At 41.9% G+C, this 20,185-nt stretch overlaps 1 protein-coding gene across 1 annotated transcript; it reads left to right on the forward strand.

Moving 5' to 3' along the window:
• The first annotated feature begins 4,640 nt into the window (after positions 1-4,640).
• Positions 4,641-19,915, forward strand: LOC106563165 (sphingomyelin phosphodiesterase 4). The gene is given in 21 exon segments (XM_045689957.2): positions 4,641-4,747; positions 5,177-5,262; positions 5,435-5,521; positions 9,980-10,116; positions 12,375-12,450; positions 12,560-12,668; positions 12,801-12,853; positions 12,968-13,119; positions 13,906-14,038; positions 14,142-14,213; positions 15,630-15,761; positions 16,495-16,643; positions 16,756-16,846; positions 16,963-17,060; positions 17,212-17,375; positions 17,493-17,698; positions 18,503-18,733; positions 18,860-18,991; positions 19,080-19,208; positions 19,295-19,583; positions 19,586-19,915. Coding segments are annotated over 20 exon segments (2,496 nt in total). The 5' UTR covers positions 4,641-4,747; positions 5,177-5,223; the 3' UTR covers positions 19,603-19,915.
• Positions 19,916-20,185: the final 270 nt, after the last annotated feature.

The following is a 20,185-nucleotide window of genomic DNA, read 5'->3' on the forward strand; positions in this document are numbered from 1 at the left end:
CTACAGAATAGTGTAAGATCTTCATAAATGTGTTCAATTATAAATCTACTGATGTCTTGCCACAGTTTTCTTACATTAATACAATGCCAAAAAATATGCAACACTGTTTATGGGTGGTCATTACAAAAGGAGTAATTTGAGTTGATGTTTTCCTTAGACTTCTTCATATAGTGGTTGGCAGGATAATATTTAGGAATAATTTTAAAGGAAACTTCCTTAATTTTGTTAACAAGTACGTATGTGTGTGGCAACACCCAAACTTTTTTCCAACAGATATCAATAAATCCATTCCAATAAGGCATGACATAAGGTATAGATACAATATCCTGCTGAAACAAGGTTCGTATCGCTCTGTTGTTGAATGGACCAAAAAAGAAACAAATCTTATCTACTGATAAGTCAACAGGGTCAACGGAAGGTAGGCTCTGAGGGTCAGGTCTTGACACGTTCCTGAATAATAAAGCAACACCTGAGGGAATGGCATCTAAAACAACTGCAAAATCTTTAGGTGTTACAGGGACCTTGTAAAGTGATAAGAATTCCTTATAACTAAGTAAAAGACCCTCTGCATTTACCAGTTGGCTCACCGATAGAATATTTTTTCAGAACCAATATTCTAAAAACAAAGAAGTATTTTGATACAATATATCCCGATTATTCCATATATAATATATGTGTGGAGAAAAATTATGCTCATAAATTAAGGACCATGACAAGAAAACCTGCCTATGAAAAGCAGAAAGTTTCACTGGAACTTTGTCAATATTATAATTGCAAACCAACATGAAGTTAAGGCCACCAAAAGTAGAGATGACATGATGAGGAATAAAATTCCACATAGAAGTGGGTCTTCTTAGGAATTGTTTTATCCAATTGATCTTAAAAATATTATTTAAGGTAGTAAAGTCCAGAAAATTCAGCCCACTATTCTCATAAGTTTTCATTACAACAGTTTTCCTAATGTAATGGGTACGGTTTCTCCACAGAAAGTTGAAAACGCATCTGGTCTATCTCCTTGCTTATTTTACCGTCAAGATATAAAGATAGAGCGCCATATGTTAGTCTAGAGATACCTTCAGCCTTGGTTATTAGGACTCTTCCTTTTACAGATAAGTCCCTCTGTAACCATTGATTTAGCTTCTTCTGGGTTTTTGTAATAAGAGGGTTCAAATGTAGTAAGCCTCTTGACTTCTGATCCTTTGTAATGGTTATGCCTAAATATTTAAGTTCTTCTTTTACTGGAATACAATAATATGAAGCTGTCACACAATATTTGACAGCCATGAGTTCACATTTATTAATGTAAAGATATAGACCAGACGCTTTGGAAAAGGATTGTATCACATTGATCGATATGGGAATTTGGTTAGCGTCGAATACTGATACAACCCACACTAACGTACTATATGTAACGTGAATTGAGTATATAGTATGCTTATTGGTTATATTATGAATATAGTTAGTATGCCAAAAGTTCCCGGATGTCATACTAAATTCGCCAAAATATGAAATATACACGCAGGGGAAACTATTTCCGTACTTTAGGGCCCATAATGCAATTCTTCAGGAAATGGGCGTGGCTTTACATCGTTTTCAGATTTGAAGAAAATGGCGGAAAATATGCAGCCGAAGTACGAGAGCGGATACAAATTCATTGCTTTAACTAACAATGACAAATGTTAAGAAAATGTTGAGCAATGTAATAAAGTAATTGCTTTTCAAATAAATTACGTTACGTTGACTGACAATGTATTAGCTATACTGTCCTTACGAACCACATAGCATATCAATACAGCAGTATGTTGTTAGTTGGCTACTTATACATAAAGTTAGTTGGCTACTTATACATAAAACTTGCTAGTATAATAACTATAGGCTATATAACTACCCAACGTTTAATGACTTGATTATTCGTCATTCTTAGCTTAGCTAAATGGTATAGTCGTTTTGCGTTCTCAATGGACATTGGGTGCTTTCAGAAATTTCTGAGCACTCTCGTCTGAGTGTACCGGAGCGCATAATAATGAATTTTACGAGCGCTCAACACCGGTTGAATATGTCCGTGTCAGTTAACATCTCGGCAAAAAAAAACATCATTAAATTGTTGTCACCAACGCTCTGGATAACACGAAAACTGCCTAACCAGCTCTGCTAGGGCGAGTAAAATGGTCAGAGTGGTCACCGAGCTTCCAGTGTGCGCTCTGAATTTACAAATGAACAATCTGACAACGTTGTGAATTTACGAGCGCACTCTGGCATATTGAATTTAAGAACACACCCTAAGTCGTAAAATGTCTAACTAGTAATTTGTTATACTAACTAGCTAGCAAGATGACCGAGGTAAAAAAACAGTTTTAAGTAGGATATTCAACGGATATTTGCGCTTTCAAACCACTTGAGCCACAGACTCCAAATAAGTGTCATGATGTTGAAAAAATTGCACACAACATTGCACAGGTCTTATTTTCACGATTTGGACATTAATTCGCTTTCCAAAGCTAATAAATGTGGAATGTGAGCAGCATTTTGGATACCTTGTTGAATTAGTTAGGGAGAGTAAACAAAGTACAAACTTTCTATACATTCGAATTTCAATAGCTCCTTGGTCATGTGACCTACTGACTTCAAACAAGGTTCAGAATGTCCACTGACTACCCTTCTATATTGCACACCGTTTAGTTTGTCCATTTTCATCTCACATGATTTTACATGAATTTTTCAAAATTAAATATTTCAATAGCTCCTTGGTCATGTGACCTACTGACTTCAAACAAGGTGCAGAATGTCAGCGTGGACAAAGCTGAGCCAATTGTGTGATATACTTAAGCGTCAATATACTTAATATATATACTTAATAAATATACTTAAGCATCAAAAGTAAATGTAATTGCTAAGTATCAAAAGTAAAAGTATGAATAATTTCTAATTCCTTATATTAAGCAAATCAGACTCCACCATTTTCTTCTGTTGTTTTTATTTATGGTTAGCCAGGGGCACTCTCCAACACTCAGACATAATTTATAAACAAAGCATGTGTGTTTAGTGAGTCCACCAGATCAGAGGCAGGAGGGTTGACGAGGGATGTTCTCTTGATAAGTGCATGAATTAGACCATTTTCCTGTACTGCTAAGCATTCAAAATGTAACAAGTACTTTTGGGTGTCAGGGAAAATGTATAGAGTAAAAAGTACATTCTTTTCTTTAGGAATGTAGTGAAGTAAAAGTAAAAGTTGTTCAAAATATAAATAGTAGAGTAAAGTACCGATACCCCCAAAAAACTACTTAAGTAGTACTTTAAAATATTTTTACACCACTGCCTTTGTAACCTTTATTTAACTAAGCATGTCAGTTAGGAACAAATTCTTATTTACAATGACAGCCTACTGGGGAACAGTGGGTTAACTGTGTTGTTCAGGGGCAGAATGACAGATTTTTACCATGTCAGCTCGGGGATTCAATCCAGCAACCTTTCTTTCCTGGCCTAACGCTCTAACCACTAGGTAACCTGCATTTTGGCTAATACCAGAAGAACACTAGTCCATTTAATGATTGAATGAAACGCTTGTTAAGTGGCTATACAGAGAGAAAAACAAGTTTAACATCAGCGATCTTGGCGAACACGTGGTTTTTAGTGTTTGAACATCAGAGGTACAGTGAGGGAAAAAAGTATTTGATGGTCTAATTCATGCACTTATCAAGAGAACATCCCTCGTCAACCCTCCTGCCTCTGATCTGGTGGATTTTTGTGTTGTTATTCTGTCTCTCACTATTCAAATAAACCTACCATTAAAATTATAGACTGATCATTTCTTTGTCAGTGGGCAAACGTACAAAATCAGCAGGGGATCAAATACTTTTTTCCCTCACTGTATTATCATATCAGATAAACCCACATTGGCCTCCACGGAGAAAGACAGGAGATTATTGAGTGCCTGGATGGGGATGCACCTGCAATAAAGCTCTGCTTTAAAGTGATGAAATTAGAATTATTCATCAGCCATTGATTAATCATTTTGACATACTGCCTAATTTCCAGGCAGAACAGGGAACTCCAAGGGTATTTGTGAGGTGTGAGTGCACTTAAATCAAAACAGGATTAATATGCTTTGTATGGAATAGTGCTGGCCCCCTGGGAGTTAATACTCAATAACACAGGGGCATGTCACTGTGAAATTGAAACACAAATACACACAAACCAAATAGTTATGCCACATACTAGGCTACACAAGCACACTTATCTTTGCATTTGCAAAAAGCATACTTTGCACTTATCTTGATTTAGATTAGTTTAATTCCTTATCAATACAATTGCAAAAAACATACTTTGCTCTTATCTTCATTTAGATTAGTTTAATTCCTTATCAATTCATTTGTATGCATATACTATCCATGATGATTGATTAACCTTATTGATTAATTGTTGATACACCTAGGAGGTAAATGTAACAATGTTTAACAGTTAGTAATATTGCTTTATCACAATTCCACGTGGTCTATGAGCCAGCTGTAAACCTTGGTTTACTACATTTTTTTGTTTTGTTGCAACACTGCCGTCTACCTAGATTAGCCTACCTGACTCTTCCATCCTTAAAGTACTATCCACATGGGTGCGCTGTGTTCACAAGAAAGCGGCGGTCGCGTGCCATATCCTTTTAGGGAAATGACATCATTTTCGCTTCACTTTGCTGTGTCTAATGGAAACGCGGTAGATTGGAACTTGAAAGTCTGAAAATTTGTAGTCGAGGGAGGTAAGACACATTTTAACCCAGTGCATATTGCAGTTTTATTTTCTATAATAAGATGAGACTATTTTGAAAAACAAATTGCTTGGTCAGCCCGTACCGTTAGCTGCTGCCTGCCAGTGCCACACTGTTATAGATGGGCTAGCTTAATTGTACAGAAAGCTAGCTAGCAGACGTTAGTGCTAGCCGGCTGATATTAGCTAACGTTAGCTAGCTAGCTAACTAGTCAGCCAAGCCATGGTTTCAGCCACGTCTAAATGTATAGTCTAGCTAGCTATCTTGCTTCCAATGTTTAAACATTTTGTATCCATCTCTGTACTCATAGCTAACGTTAGTTATCTAGCTAGCAATGGTGCTACTGCTAACTAGTTTGCTTGACAGAAAGAAATGTCAACAAAACCCCTCTCAACCCTTTCTGCTTTGTTTTCTCCCCAGGTGTCAAGTGGATTTTGAATCGTGACCCGTCTCGAATAGAATCTTATATGGCTGCCCCAGCCTTGCAACAGCCCAGTTTTCTTCTGGTTAGTGATAACTCCTATATTGTATTGCTCGTCATGAGCTAGTTACATGTGAAATACATGTTGCCTGCCTGAAGTTCTCATGAGCCAAGTCAATGTCACAAAACGTCAGTTATCTAACACTGTGACAGCAGTAACTGATGTCAACTCTTATGATATTCTCTTCTCGTTACAGGCCAATCTGAAAGTTGACTCGACCACCAAACCTTTTCTCCAGCGGTGCCAGGAGCTGGTGAAGGTCATTGATGACTACACTGCAAAGGTGCAGTTTGCTTGTATAGACCGGTGTTGTCTATCTTGCATGTGTTGTTAGAGATTAAATTGTGCATGTTTAGGTCCAAACTATGTAAAATTTGAAGCAAGTTGTCAATTCTGGATAAAAAAATCGAATCAAATTGTATTTGTCACATGCGCCGAAAACAAGACCTTATCGTGAAATGCTTACTTACAAGTCCTTAACCAACAAAGCAGTTCAAGAAATAGTTAAGAAATTATTTACTAAATAAACTAAAGTAAAAAAATAAAATAAAAAGTCATACAAAAAATGACAATAACGAGGCTGTATATGGGGGGTACCGGTACCGAGTCAATGTGCGGGGGGGCAGGTTAGTCGAGGTAATTTGTACAGTACCAGTCAAACGTTTGGACACCTACTCATTCAAGGGGTTTTTCTTTATTTGTACTGTTTTCTACATTGTAGAATAATAGTGAAGACATAAACTATGAAATAACACATATGGGATCATGTAGTAACCAAAAAAGTGTTAAACAAATCTAAATATATTTGAGGTTCTTCAAAGTAGCCACCCTTTGCCTTGATGACAGCTGTGCACACTCTTGGCATTCTCTCAACCAGCTTCACCTGAAATGCTTTTCCAACAGTCTTGGAGTTCCCACATATGCTGAGTACTTGTTGGCTGATTTTCCTTCACTCTGCAGTCCAACTAATCCCAAACCATCTCAATTGGGTTGAGGTCAGGTGATTGTCACCAAACTAGATGGGATAGCGTATCGCTGCAGAATGCTGCGGTAGCCATGCTGGTTCAGTGTGCCTTGAATTCTAAATAAATCACCAACATTGTCACAAGCAAAGCACAATCACACCACCACCTACATGGTTCACGGTGGGAACCACACATGCGGAGATCAAAAATCTCAAATTTGGACTCATTAGACCAAAGGACAGATTTCCACCGGTTTAATGTCCATTGCTCGTGTTTCTTGGCTCAAACAAGTCTCTTCTTATTATTGGTGTCCTTTTTATTTTATTTTGATTAAACCTTTATTTAACTAGGCAAGTCAGTTAAGAACAAATTCTTATTTACAATGACGGCGTACTCCGGCCAAACCCGGACGACGCTGGGCCAATTGTGCGCCACCCTATGGGACTCCCAATCACGTCCTGATGTGATACAGCCTGGATCCTTTAGTATTGGTTTCTTTGCAGCAATTCGACCACGAAGGCCTGATTCACGCGGTCTCCTCTGAACAGTTGATGTTGAGATGTATCTGTTACTTGAACTCTGTGCAGCATTTATTTGGGCTGAAATTTCTCAGGCTGTTAACTAATGAACTTATCCTCTGGAGCAGAGGTAACTCTGGGTCTTCATGAGAGCCAGTTTCATCATAGCGTTTGATGGTTTTTGCAACTGCACTTGAAGAAACTTTCAAAGTTCTTGACATTTTTTGGATTGACTGACCTTGTCTTCAAGTAATGATGGACTGTTTCTCTTTGCTTATTTGAGCTGTTCTTGACATAATATGGACTTGGTCTTCTACCAAATAGGGCTGTATACCACCCCTATCTTGTCACAACACAACTGATTGGCTCAAACGCATTAAGAAGGAAAGAAATTCCACAAATTGAGTTTATTTTATTTTTACAGGAACAGTGCACATTAATCAACGTTTCAGTAAAAGTGCCGGTTTTAGCCAGCCGGCTAATTTTCAACCGCAGTCCCTGGGCAGGTTATTAAAAACTATTACAATACAGACAAGCAGTGAGCACATGCAGAGCAACATAGGATAAGCAAGACGTAGCATACAGATAGCAACAAAGAACAAAAAGCAACAAGACAAAATCCATAAAAGTAACAGTGTTTCCAGACCTCACAAGCTACAGACAACATGGAAAGCGGCAAAACACAGCTAGGGATTATGTTCACAAATCTGATTGACCTTTAGCCATATCTTCATGTTTTTTGTGAAAGTGTGATAGGTCGTGCAGTTATGTGTGTCTGATGGCAGTGTATTCCAGACATGGGAAGCTCTCACAGAGAAAGCGGATTTACTAAAGGTGCTTTTCCTTAAGGGAACTATACAGTCACCTCTCATGGCAGACCTTGTGGATCTGCTGCCATATGTTTGGGTTTTCTGTTTAACAAAAATACTGAGTGGAGGGGGAGCCAGGCCATTTAGGATCTTGAATACAAGACATGCGTCAGTGTATTGCACAAGATTTTCCCAACTCAGGAGCTCATGCTTTCTGAGGATGTAACAGTGATGATGGCTATTGGGCTTCCTATCAAGAACTTTGAGAGCCTGTTTGTAGACAGACTGAATGGGTTTTAATGTTGTACAGCAAGCTTGGGCCCAACTAGTCAAGCAGTATGTTAAGTGGGGGAGTATCATAGATTGGAAGTACAGTTTTGCTACCTCTGTAGTCAAACAATTTCGTATAAATCGGAAATTAGCTAGGTTGAATTTGGTTATTTGAATTACCTTTTTCACCTGCTTTTTAAAAGAGAGGTTGGAATCAAGTATGATGCCAAGGTACTTAAAATCAGATACCACCTGGAGCTTCTCCCCTGACACACAGACATCTGGCTCAGTAGCATTTGTTGCCCTCTTTGTGAAGAACATGCAGACAGTTTTTTTCACATTGAGATGCAAACATGAGTCACTGAGCCACTTTGTAACCTGGACCATTACAGTAGTGAGTTCTTATGCAGCTTGTTGTTTGCTCTTTGCATGCACATATATCACTGTATCATCTGCATACATTTGAACTTCAGACCCAGTACAGACAGAAGGCAGATCATTAAAGGCTGAACAGGAGGGCCCCCAGTATTGACCCTTGGGGCACACCCACATCATAGCTAAGAGTGGGCGACAGCTCATTGCTCACTCTGACACACTGAGTTCTGCCTTCAAGGTATGATTTCATCCATCTCAAGGCATTGGGGGAAAAGTTGAACTTGGACAATTTGGTGATGAGAATCTCATGGTTAACAGTATCAAAAGCTTTCCTTAGGTCCAGAAACACAGCCCCAACAACGCCTCCTTTGTCCATCTTGGACTTCACATTTTCCAGAAGAAAGCAGTTGGCTGTTTCTGTGGAGTGTTAAGCTCTGAAGCCAAACTGCATGGAGTGTAAATGAACTTTTAAGAAGACACACCTGTTAATTGAAATGCATTCCAGGTGACTACCTCATGAAGCTGGTTGGGAGAATGCCAAGAGTGAGCAAAGCTGTCATCAAGGCAAAGGGTGTCTACTTTGAAGAATCTGAAATATAATATATTTTGATTTGTTTAACACTTTTTGGGGGTTACTACATGATTCCATATGTGTTATTTCATAGTTTTGATGTCTTAACTATTATTCCACAATGACTTGGGTGACTGGAGTCTTTTGAAAACATTTTAGGCCTTTCTCTGACACCGCCTAGTACTTAGTTCCAAGATGGCAGGAAACTTGGCCCCAGTGATGAACTGGTCCGTACACACTACCCTATGGCAACTGCTCGGTCTAATATGAGCAGTTACCATACCAGGCGGTTATGCAACCGGTCAGGATGCTCTCCATGGTGCAGCTGTAGAACTTTTTGAGGATCTGGGGACCCATGCCAAATATTTTCAGTCTCCTAAGGAGGAATAGGTGTTGTCGGGCCCTCTTCACGACTGTCTTGGTGTGTTTGGACCATGATAATTTTTTGGTGATGTGGACACCAAGGAACTTCAAACTCTCGACCCGCTCCACTACAGCCCCGTCGATGTAAATGGCGGCGTGTTCGGCCCTCCTTTTTCTGTAGTCCACGATCAGCTCCTTTATCTTGCTCACGTTGAGGGAGAGGTTGTTGGGCCTACCGCTGTTGTCATTAGCAGACTTAATGATTGTGTTGGAGTCGTGCTTGGCCACGCAGTCGTGGGTGAACAGGAGTACAGGAGGGGACTAAGCACGCACTCTTGAGGGGCCGCCATGTTGAGGATCAGTGTGGCAGATATGTTGTTGCCTACCCTGTCATTCTTAGTTGCTTGGAGGTGTATGATTTATATACACCGCTTACTAGTGTTTTATGTTATCTTTTGAAAGGGTTGGGGCAGACCCATAAGTTGGATTCTCCAGGCTTTCATGCCAATGTGGAATGTGTCTAGGCAGTTGTTACTGTGTGGTATGGTGGGATCAGAGGGGATATCAGGGTAGGGTGACACAGCGCCTGGAAATCAGGGTCTCAGGAACAGCTGCTACGCTGCAGATGCCTCACTGCGTGTGTTACAGAGGAAGAGCACCTATCTGGCAATAGGTCAGAAAGAGCATTGAACATCCCTACCCAAACCGGTTCAGCTGAACTCAACCATGTTATCCAATCTCATTCATCCTCTTGTCTTTCACCGGAAGTTTCCTCTCCATGATCTGATGACATTGTTGTGGAGGGAGACTAAAGCAGGGATAATGGAGGTAAGCTTGTGACTGACAGAATTAATATCGTTCTCTCTTCAGGAGCTGCACCTGATCTTCCCCTGGCTTGTAGAGAGTGTTTTTGGAAGTCTGGATGGGGTCATCGTGGGCTGGAACCTGCAATTCCTGCAGGCACGCAGCAATGAGTACAACATTGTCATGGACTTTCTCGATCCTAGGTAGGCCTCACAAGCTCCTTTGGTGTTAGCTGCTATTTGCAATGCGGGTGTATTTACACTACAGCATTGCTCCTTATTGTATTCGATTGCACAAAAACAGTCCGTGGGAAGCCAGAAGTTACAAATATATATATATATATATATTTCAACTTACTATGCCAGTGGGCAAGCCGGTTGGTCATTAAAACGGGGATAATGTGAGACAAAATATCTAAAGATATTTCCAAACACATAGTGTTAATGTTACTTTGGTGTGTGTGTGTGTGTGTCACTTCACTGTGACACACAGTATGTATTACAGTGCATTCGGAAAGTATTCAGACCCCTTGACTTTTTCCACATTTTGTTACGTTACAGCCTTATTCTAAAATTGATTAAATACTTTTTTTCCCTCATCAATCTACACACAATAACACCATAATGACAAAGCAAAAACAGGTTTTTAGACATTTTTTCAAATTTATTTAAAATTTAAAAACGTTAATATTACATTTACATAAGTATTCAGACCCTTTACTCAGTACTTTGTTGAAGCACCGTTGGAAGCGATTACAGCCTCGAGTCTTCTTGGGTGTGACACTGACACCTGTATTTGGTGAGTTTCTCCCATTCTTCTATGATGATCCTCTCAAGCTCTGTCAGGTTGGATGGAAAGCATTGCTGCACAGCTATTTTCAGGTCTCTTCAGAGATGTTAGATCGGGTTGAAGTCTGAGCTCTGGCTGGTCCACTCGAGACTTGTCCTGAAGCCACTCCTGTGTTATCTTGGCTGTGTGCTTAAGGTCGTTGTCCTGCTGGAAGGAGAACCTTCACCCCAGTCTGAGCGCTTTGGAGCAGGTTTTCATCATGGATCTATCTGTACTTTGCTCCGTTCATCTTTCCCTCGATCCTGACTAGTCTTCCAGTCCCTGCTGCTGAAAACAATCCTCACAGCATGATGTTGCCACCACCCTGCTTTACCTTAGGGAGGGTGCCAGGTCAGACATGCTGCTTGGCATTCAGGCCAAAGAGTTCAATCTTGGTTTCATCAGATCAGAGAATCTTGTTTCTCATGGTCTGAGAGGTCTTTAGGTGTCTTTTGGCAAAATCCATGCGGGCTGTCATGTGCCTTTTACTGAGGAGTGGCTTCCGTCTGGTCACTCTACCATACAGGCCTGATTGGTGGAGTGCTGCAGAGATGGGAGAACCTTCCAGAAGGACAACCATCTCCACAGAGGAACTCTAGAGCTCTGTCAGAGTGACCATCGGGTTCTTGGTGACCTCCCTGACCAAGTCCCTTCTCCCTAGATTGCTCAATTTGGCCTGGCTGCCAGCTCTAGGAAGAGTCTTGGTGGTTCCAAACTTCTTCCATTTAAGAATGATGGAGGCCACTGAGTTCTTAGGGACCTTCAATGCTGCAGATTTCTTTTTTTTTTACCCTTTCCCAGATCTGTGCCTCGACACAATCCTGTCTTGGAGCTCTATGGAGAATTCCTTCGACCTCACAGCATGTTTTTTGCTCTGACATGCACTGTTATCTAGATAGGTGTGTGCCTTTCCAAATCATGTCTAATCGATTGAATTTACCGCAGGTGGACTCAATCAAGTTGTAGAAACATCTCAAGGATGATCAATGGAAACAGGATGCACCTGAGCTCAATTTCGAGTCTTATAGCAAAGGGTCTGAATACTTATGTAAATAAGGTATTTCTGTTTTTTATTTGTAATTTGCAAAAAAAAATCTAAACCTGTTTTCGCTTCATCATTATGAGGTATTGTGTGTAGATTTGAAGAGGAGAAAAAATGTATTTAATCAATTTTAGAATAAGGCTGTAACATAACAAAATGTGGAAAAGGTCAAGGGATCTGAATATTTTCCGAATGCACTGTATGTATGTGGCTGTACAAGACGTGTATGACAATGTACAGTGTCTATTTTGTACCAGTACTGTGTGTCTGACAATTTCCCCCTCAGGAACATTACATTTTATTCTTATTTTTTTCTTGAACCTTTTATTTAACTAGGCAAGTCAGTTAAAAACAAATTCTTATTTACAATGACGGCCTACCGGGGAACAGTGGGTTAACTGCCTTGTTCAGGGGCAGAACGACAGATTTTTACCTTGTCGGCTCGGGGATTCGATCCAGCAACCTTTCGGTTACTGGCCCAACGCTCTAGGCTACCTGCCGCCCCAGCCTAAATGACTTCATAAAAAGCATTTTTAGAAAAATAGTAATGTACTCTATACTGACTTAATTATGATTGTATATGCTTTTCAGTGGGCCAATGATGAAGCTTGTGTACAAGCTTCAAGCAGAGGAGTACAAGTATGAAATACCTGTCAGCTTTCTCCCTGTAAGTCTCATCCCTTTTTAAACATGTTTTTTTCTTCTCAATTTGAAACATAGCAAGGTCTTCCACAACAGTGATTGGTGTAAAGCTTGGATGTTATTTTCTCTTGCAGGGTCCTGTAAAGGCATCCATACAGGAAGGTGTCCTCCCAGATTGTCCACTTTTTCACAACAAGCTGCAGTTTCCTCTGTCTGGTCTCCAGACACTCAGCCTGGCGCTCAGTATCCTTGATGCTCAAACTCACACTCAGTCCTCGCCTTCTCACAAACATACAATGTGGACAATGACAATGTTTGCTTACATTATTTACATTTGTTTTGTAGTCTGGTGGTATGTCCTTAAACCATCTGCAGATCCATTTGAATATTACATGTTCATATTTGCTTCCAGTCTTATCACACCAAAGGTAAACCCCACTCAACTGTCATTACAACAGTAAATGTTTTGATAGTTTGTGATAACTTCCATGATAATCAGACTTATTTGACCTAACGTGATAGTTTTGATGTGATTTTCTCAGAACTACCCTCTGGGCCAGCATGTGAGCAGCTTGGACAATGCGTACTTTGTGCTTGTGGACACCTACCTCAAGTACTTCCTCCCTACAGAGGGCAGCGTTCCTCCCTCTCCATTCGCCGACAATAGAGGCTCTGTGTCTCCACCTGCTCCCAGGTACTCTACAGTAGGGATAGGTCTCATCAAAATAAATTTTTCTGTCAGTGGTGTAAAAATTACTCAATGGTCATACTTGAGTAAAAGTAAATATACCTTTTTAATAGAAAATTACTCAAGTAAAAGTCACCCAGGAAAATACTTTTAGACTTTTACTCAAGCAGTATCTGGTTTGAAATGTACTTAAGTACAGTGGTGGAAAAAGTACTCCAATAGTCATACTTGAGAAAAAGTAAAAGCTATACAAACCAGATGGCACCGTTTTATTTACGGACAGACGGGCACACTCCAACACTCAGGCATAATTTACAAACACATTATTTGTGTTTAGTGAGTCCGCCAGATCTGAAGCAGTAGGGATGACAAGTTGTATTGATAGTGCCTGTATTGGACCATAATTCTGTCCTGCCTTAACATTAGAAGTGAAGAGTACTTTTTGGTGTCAGGGAAAATGTATGCTAGTAAAAAGTACATATTTTATTTAGATTTGTAGTGGAATAAAAGTAAAAGTTGTAAAAAAATATATATATATATATATATATATATAAATAGTTAAGTGCAGATACCCCAAAAATGACTTAAGTAGTACTTTAAAGTATTTTTTACTTCAGTAGTTTACACCACTGGTTTCTGTGAATGTGAAAGGGTTGTAATCAGTAGGGTGAGAAAAGATGCTACCTGAACTTGTCCAATAAGAGCACACACTTTTACCTTTGGCTCCTCTTAGTTTCTCCTTCCTTCCTCATGCTACAACTCAGAGCTCACGGTCATGTCTTTGGCGCCCAGGGCTCCCAGCGTGCCTTTTGCAGGGTATGGCATCCACAGCACCAGCCTCCTCAAGCGCCACATATCCCATCAGCCCTCGGTCACTGCTGACCCTGCAGCCCAGGAGATCTGGAGGTCAGAGGCATTACTACAGGTGAGGCTCCTTTGTCAGTCATGAATGTATTTAGTCTGAATGATGTCAGTAAGGTGTTTAGGGAATCGGGAATAAGACGTGTGTTTGTGTGTGTTACCCCCAGGTGTTTGTGGAGATCTGGCTGCATCACTACTCCCTGGAAATGTACCAGAAGCTGCAGTCCCCCCAGGTGAAGGTAAGAGCATGTCACATGGACCCTCCCACCACCAAGCTCCCCCCTCACCCCTGCACTGCAGCAACGCACGGCTGACTGGCTGATGAACCCCCCCCCCCCCCTCACTTGAACAACGGCAGGGCGCGTCCCACTCGAGTGCCATGCTAGACCTTCCTCCAAGCCACAGACATGGACCCCACATGGTGATCAGCGTCAAATCAACCTGTCCCCTGGCTGGGACTGGGACACAAAACGGGTCACATGGTCCTCTTTTCAACTAGAGGGGAGTATTTCTATAAGACTTGCACTCCCACATCGGGGCTATAATAATGTAGTTTATATCCATCTCTTTTGCACTGCATAGATGGGTATACTGTATATTAGTTGCTGTTTCTTATGCTTCTTTGAGGGTAACTGGAAAATCAGGCAGAGGGAGGTCTGGCTTTGGTTTGTACTGATCTATAGTCTCCTTATTTGCACAGATTAGGAAACATGAATGTTATCAAAATGAACAAAGTTCAATGTTAAACCAATCAAAATAGGGCACAGTAAACATCAGGCATTTGTAATTTTATTTGAAAGGCAGGCTTATTTTTTGATTTTCTTTCCTTCGTTGCTGAATTATTGGCTTATGGGTAACTGCAGCACAAATGTACTGCACCGATTTGGCATGTGTATCTGGTAGTAGTGCTTTAGCTTCCCGCATGACCTGTGTGTGCCTTCTGTGTGTGTGTGTGTGTGTGTGTGTGTGTGGCTCCATTAACTGTTTCAATGCCCTTCTCTATTGTTTATTTGGTTGTTGGGCTGCTAGGCTGGTTGCCATCTCTACTTCTGTTCATGTATCATTTAGCCACCACCCTTTGTCATGATCCATACACCTGTCAAATCCCCAATGTACAGGCCATACCCTTCCCATCCCTGCTGTCCCCTAGTAACCTAGTACATTCCCAGTCTGTTAAATTGCATAGTTAAAGTTAAGTATGTGGTCCTCCATAGTGTAAGAGATGCAGTACCCCCTCTTCCCCCCCTAAAAAAAACCAACCTGTCATGGCCATTGGACTGAAACAATCCTTTTACCTGTGGACTGTTCTTCTACCTAAAATAACAAACCCTGTTATTAACCATGTGTTGTTTCTTCTGTGCCTCATTGATGAGGATATTAACCGTTTAATCTCTCCTTTCTTGGGTGTGGAAAAGGCTACTGCATCACCCTAGCTGTCATAGCATTGTGTTCCTGTGGTCAATATCTTTTTGTTTTGTTTCTTGTTTTCTCCCATATTTGGTGTTCACTCCTTTTCCTTTGTGGATGCACTATATCCTTTTCTCCTTTCTATTCTCATGTTCACCTCCTTCCCTTCTCCCCCTCTCTCCTCCTTTCCCAACTGTGTTGTTGTCGTTTCCCTCCTCTTCCTCCCCTGGTTGTGACGGGTCGTACAGCTGGCGCTGCTGCACTATCGCCTCAGTATGTCCAGCATGCCGTGCCAACCCCTGACCCCTCCTGGCTCTGGGACCCTCGACACGTACCAAGTACTTTTACCTTTCCATCCACTCCCACCGGGCCTGCTGGAGGTAAACCTAGGCCCTGAGGACAGAGTAGCATTAAGGTTAAGGTGGGGAGGTCAAGGGTACTTCTCTTCAACAAAAAAAAAAACATTTGAATGCCGTTAAAATGCATTCTGTAAAACCAACTGCTTGGTTGACGCAACCAGTCAAAGACCTATCCTTGGATGGACCCCATTTTGACGGCACGAAATTCACATAACGTCAAACATCTCACAGTAGGATCTGGCCCATAGAGAAGTATCCTTGAAAGGAGAATGTGCCTTCAAAGCATGTTTTGAATTTGAAGAGAGTGACGTTTTCATTGTATGTAGCTTGTGGATGTCTGTTGTGTTGCACACTATCCTTAGTTAATGTGTGTCATTGTTGTCTTTCCCATCTCACATTCTTCCATTGAGAAAACACTACTACAGTATACAAAACATATAAATAACCAAATTGCCCTAAATCAATTAAATAATTCATCATCAAATTGTCTATTTTCCTCATCATTCTAAGAATAATGGATCTGAATATCAATTTGAAGTACTGTATGTGCCTGTTTCTGAGCTAGACACAGATTGTTTTCAGCTAGGCTTTTTCAACAGCAGGGTAATTTGAGAAACAGTAACAATGGCTAGGGGAAGAACCAGGATTAGGGGAATGTTCCAAGCCCAATGTGTGATTGGTTATTGTTATCCGAGGAGCTTTGTGTGATTGGCTGCTGCCCCGTGGATCTCTGTATGACTGGCTGCTGTTTCAGGAGACTTTCACCCCGACAGAGGAGCACGTTCTGGTGGTGCGTCTCCTGGTGAAGCACCTCCATGCCTTTTCCTGCAGCCTGAAACCTGAGCAGGTCTGCTCCTCGCCCTCGGCCCACTCCCACGCCAGCCCCCTGGAAGAGTTCAAGAGGTGAGCTGAGCAGTGAGCACCCCAATAGTCAGACATAAGGGTCCACGTTCTCTCCAGGAAATCACAGTCGATCTAGTTTTGTCTGTAATTCACTGTGGCCCTGTCTATGTAGGGTGGTGGTGCAGCGTTTTGTCCAGCAGAAGCTCTATGTGTTCCTCCAGCACTGCTTTGGTCACTGGCCTTTAGATGCCTCCTTCAGAGCGGTAGGTGTTCCAACTCCATCCTCAACCTTCTCAACTTGGCTGGTGTCAATCACGACTCTCTCTCATTGGGTCCACTTCTTTTCTTATCTCTATACCACCACTGTCTCTGTGTTTAGGTGTTGGAGACGTGGCTTAGCTACATCCAGCCGTGGAGGTACACAGGAGAGAATACCAATCCTCAGACAGACCAGAACAAAGGTGTACCTGAGAAATGGTGAGTTATCTGTTGGATTACAGTATAGGTCAGGCTAAATAAATGTGTGCTAGCAGTGCTTCCTTGAAATGTTTTACTCAGAGGCACGGTTTAGTATTGGTGTATTTGTCTTACTGATTCCAAAAATGTTCTGATCCATCTTCCTGACCAGGGGCTTGTTTGTTCAGGAGAACCTGCTCATGTACACAAAGCTCTTTCAGGGCTTTCTAAACAGGGTGGTACGCATAGACTTGGTCAACGTCAAAAATGCACTAATGGTCTTCAGGGTGGCCAAAGTCTTCGCTCAGCCAAACCTATCAGAGATGATTCAGAAAGGTAAGAACAGAAACATTCACCCAGTCTTATGATACTTGTGTGATGCAGATGCACTAATAGTAATGTCCAAGTACAGTAGACTGTCCTACCCTAACCCTCCTATCCGTCCCTCTCCAGGAGAGCAGCTGTTTCTGGAGCCGGAGCACGTCCTCCACCATCGGCAGCACCGGGTCTTCCTCACTCCAAGCCACGGTGGCAGCTTCCTGTCTGCCCGGCAGTCCGTGGTGACAGACAGGGTGTTCAGGGTGAAGAGCCACGTGTACGGCCTGGAGGGCCAGGACTGCCAGTACAAACAGATGTTCGGCACAGAGCTGAGGGGCGCGGTGAGTGGAGTGGAGGGAACCATACTTGGGGGTGGTTTCATTGCAATTCCAGTTTTGCACGTTTGTAATTCCCATTTCTGGAATTGAACCCAACTTTGGGAGAAAAGTGCTAATGAGGCTAATGGTGAGCTAGCTAGTGTTAACCACCTGCTACAAGCACAGTCTGTGTGGACTTTATTGAATTTGCTAGGCTGACTGTTCACACATTTTGTCAATCATCGGTTAACTGTAGTCTCAGTTGAGTAAAATGAACTAGCTACGCTCTGCAAGATTAGATTGCTCTGAACTGCACTGTGTTGCCGACTTTCTGGAGAAAACTATGTTCTCCTTGCTTCTCGCAACAGACCCAACCGCCCAGGCCTGCCCTTCGTCTTAGATTTACATTTGTCATTTAGCTCAGGGTCCAAACTCAGTCCTGCCTCCCCCTGGGTGAACGTTTTGGTTTTTGCCCGAGCACTACACAGCTGAATCAAATATCCAACTCATCAACTCAAGCTTTGATGATTTGAATCAGCTGTGTAGTGCTAGGGGAAAAAACTAAACGTGCACCCAGAGGGGGCCCCAGGACCAAGTTTGGGAAATCCTGATTTAGATGCTTTTATCCAGAGCGACTTAGAGTAGTGAGTGCATACATTTTCATACTGGTCCCCCATGGGAGTTGAACCCACAACCCTGGCATTGCAAGCGCCGTGCTCTACCAACTGAGCCACACAGCACCACTAGAACCAATCAACAACTACTTTAATCTGATGTTTTGAGGCTGCATATAAGCATGGTCACTGTTGTCATCCTTCTTTGATGTAGGTCCTGAAGCTCATTCAGATCATCGCCCAGGCAAGGCAGACAGCCAAGAGGATATCAGATCACTCAGCTGAAGTGGCGGCCAATAACTCCTTCATGTCTTGGTTTGGAATGGGCTCCCCCGACCTCAACTACACCTTCAATGGAGGAGAGGTGGATGACACTGGGGAATGTGTCAAGAAGACCCACGAGTTCCTGGAGAGGTCACTGGACTACCTCTGTCAGATATTTCGGGTAGGTTTACACAGACGTTTTCCTTAAGATTTTAGCATGTGCTAAACTGCTGCAATTGATATGAATCAAACTTAATTCAACTAATTTGGGGTGAAAATGGGTCATGCTATTCTGTGTCGTCTCCAGCTGAATGCAGGACAGCTTTCTCAGCTGATGGCTACCCTGGGCTCTGGTCAGGACGATGGGAACTCCAGGCAGCTACCAGACTGTGTTCAGGGTGAGAATGGACTCATCCTCACAGACCTGGGCCGAATGCAGGTCAGACTACTTATTCAACTCACCCAAAACTACAACCCCAACCATGTCATAAAGGGATTATTGTTAAATATGTGTGATGTTTTTGCAGATCATCAATGGACTGCGTAGATTTGAGATTGAGTACCAAGGAGATCCAGAGCTTCAGCCCATCAGGAGCTATGAGAATGCCGTCCTGGTCAGACTCTTTTTCAAGATCTCGTCCCTGGTGAATGAGAGGGTATGTGATATGTAGCCTAACAGAATCTGAGTTATCATAGTTTTAGTCCAAGCATTCCGTAATCAGAACCGTTCTCCCCTCCACAGTTCGGAGGTCACATGGAAGCTCTGTGCTCGCGGCCGGACTTCCTGGGCCGGTTGGGACGACACTACCTGGCCAGCCCTGAGGTCAAGGCGGACAGCAGGCAGAGGAGCCCAGAGACACGGCGAACAGCGGAGAGGAACCGACGGCCGCGGCTAAGCCTGCGCACACTAGCAAGCTACAGAACCCTGCTGATGCTTCTATTTCTCTACCTGTTTGGGGTGCTGTTCTCATTCGGCCCCACATCCAGCACACTGCTCATCCTTACAGGCGGCTTTCTCTATGGACTCTTCATAACCCTGTTTGGAGATAAACTCAAGTCCCAGTAGCAGGGGAATGAAAAGGCTTTTTTTTTGCCACTTGCCTTTGTGCTTGGCCATCTGTTATGATATATTCAGACCCTTTTTATTCTTGTAAATAAATACAAGTGCATTGCTTTTCAGATGAAGTTTGCTAAATCTTTTTTTTAAGCAGTTTTACTGATTGACAGATGTGAACAATAGTTGTATGATTTCATATTCTAACAAGATATTGAATGTTTTTCAATTGAACATTGAAAGGATGGTGGTGATTATCCTCAAACTACAAGATTGACAGGTGTAATAAATAGTTACATGACTCTTGCACTAGTATTTTGAATTGATGATAATTTAACTGAAGATGGTATTCTTTGCCTTTATCGTTTTTCTATGATTGCTTGTCTGTATGTGGGAGCATGCAAAGACGACAGAAATGTAGTTATACAATGTTGCATTCGAATGACAGATTTTAATTTCCGCCACAGATCGACAGTCTGGTTGTCATGGCAACGTATGCAGGCGTGCTTGTCCACTAAAGACAGGTGAAAGGGAAAATAAATCGTAAGTGTACGTGGGTAATCTGTTGTATTAACCTTT

The sequence above is a fragment of the Salmo salar genome, chromosome 11 (assembly GCF_965601325.2).
Source record: "Salmo salar chromosome 11, fSalSal1, whole genome shotgun sequence".
Lineage (NCBI taxonomy): Eukaryota > Metazoa > Chordata > Actinopteri > Salmoniformes > Salmonidae > Salmo > Salmo salar.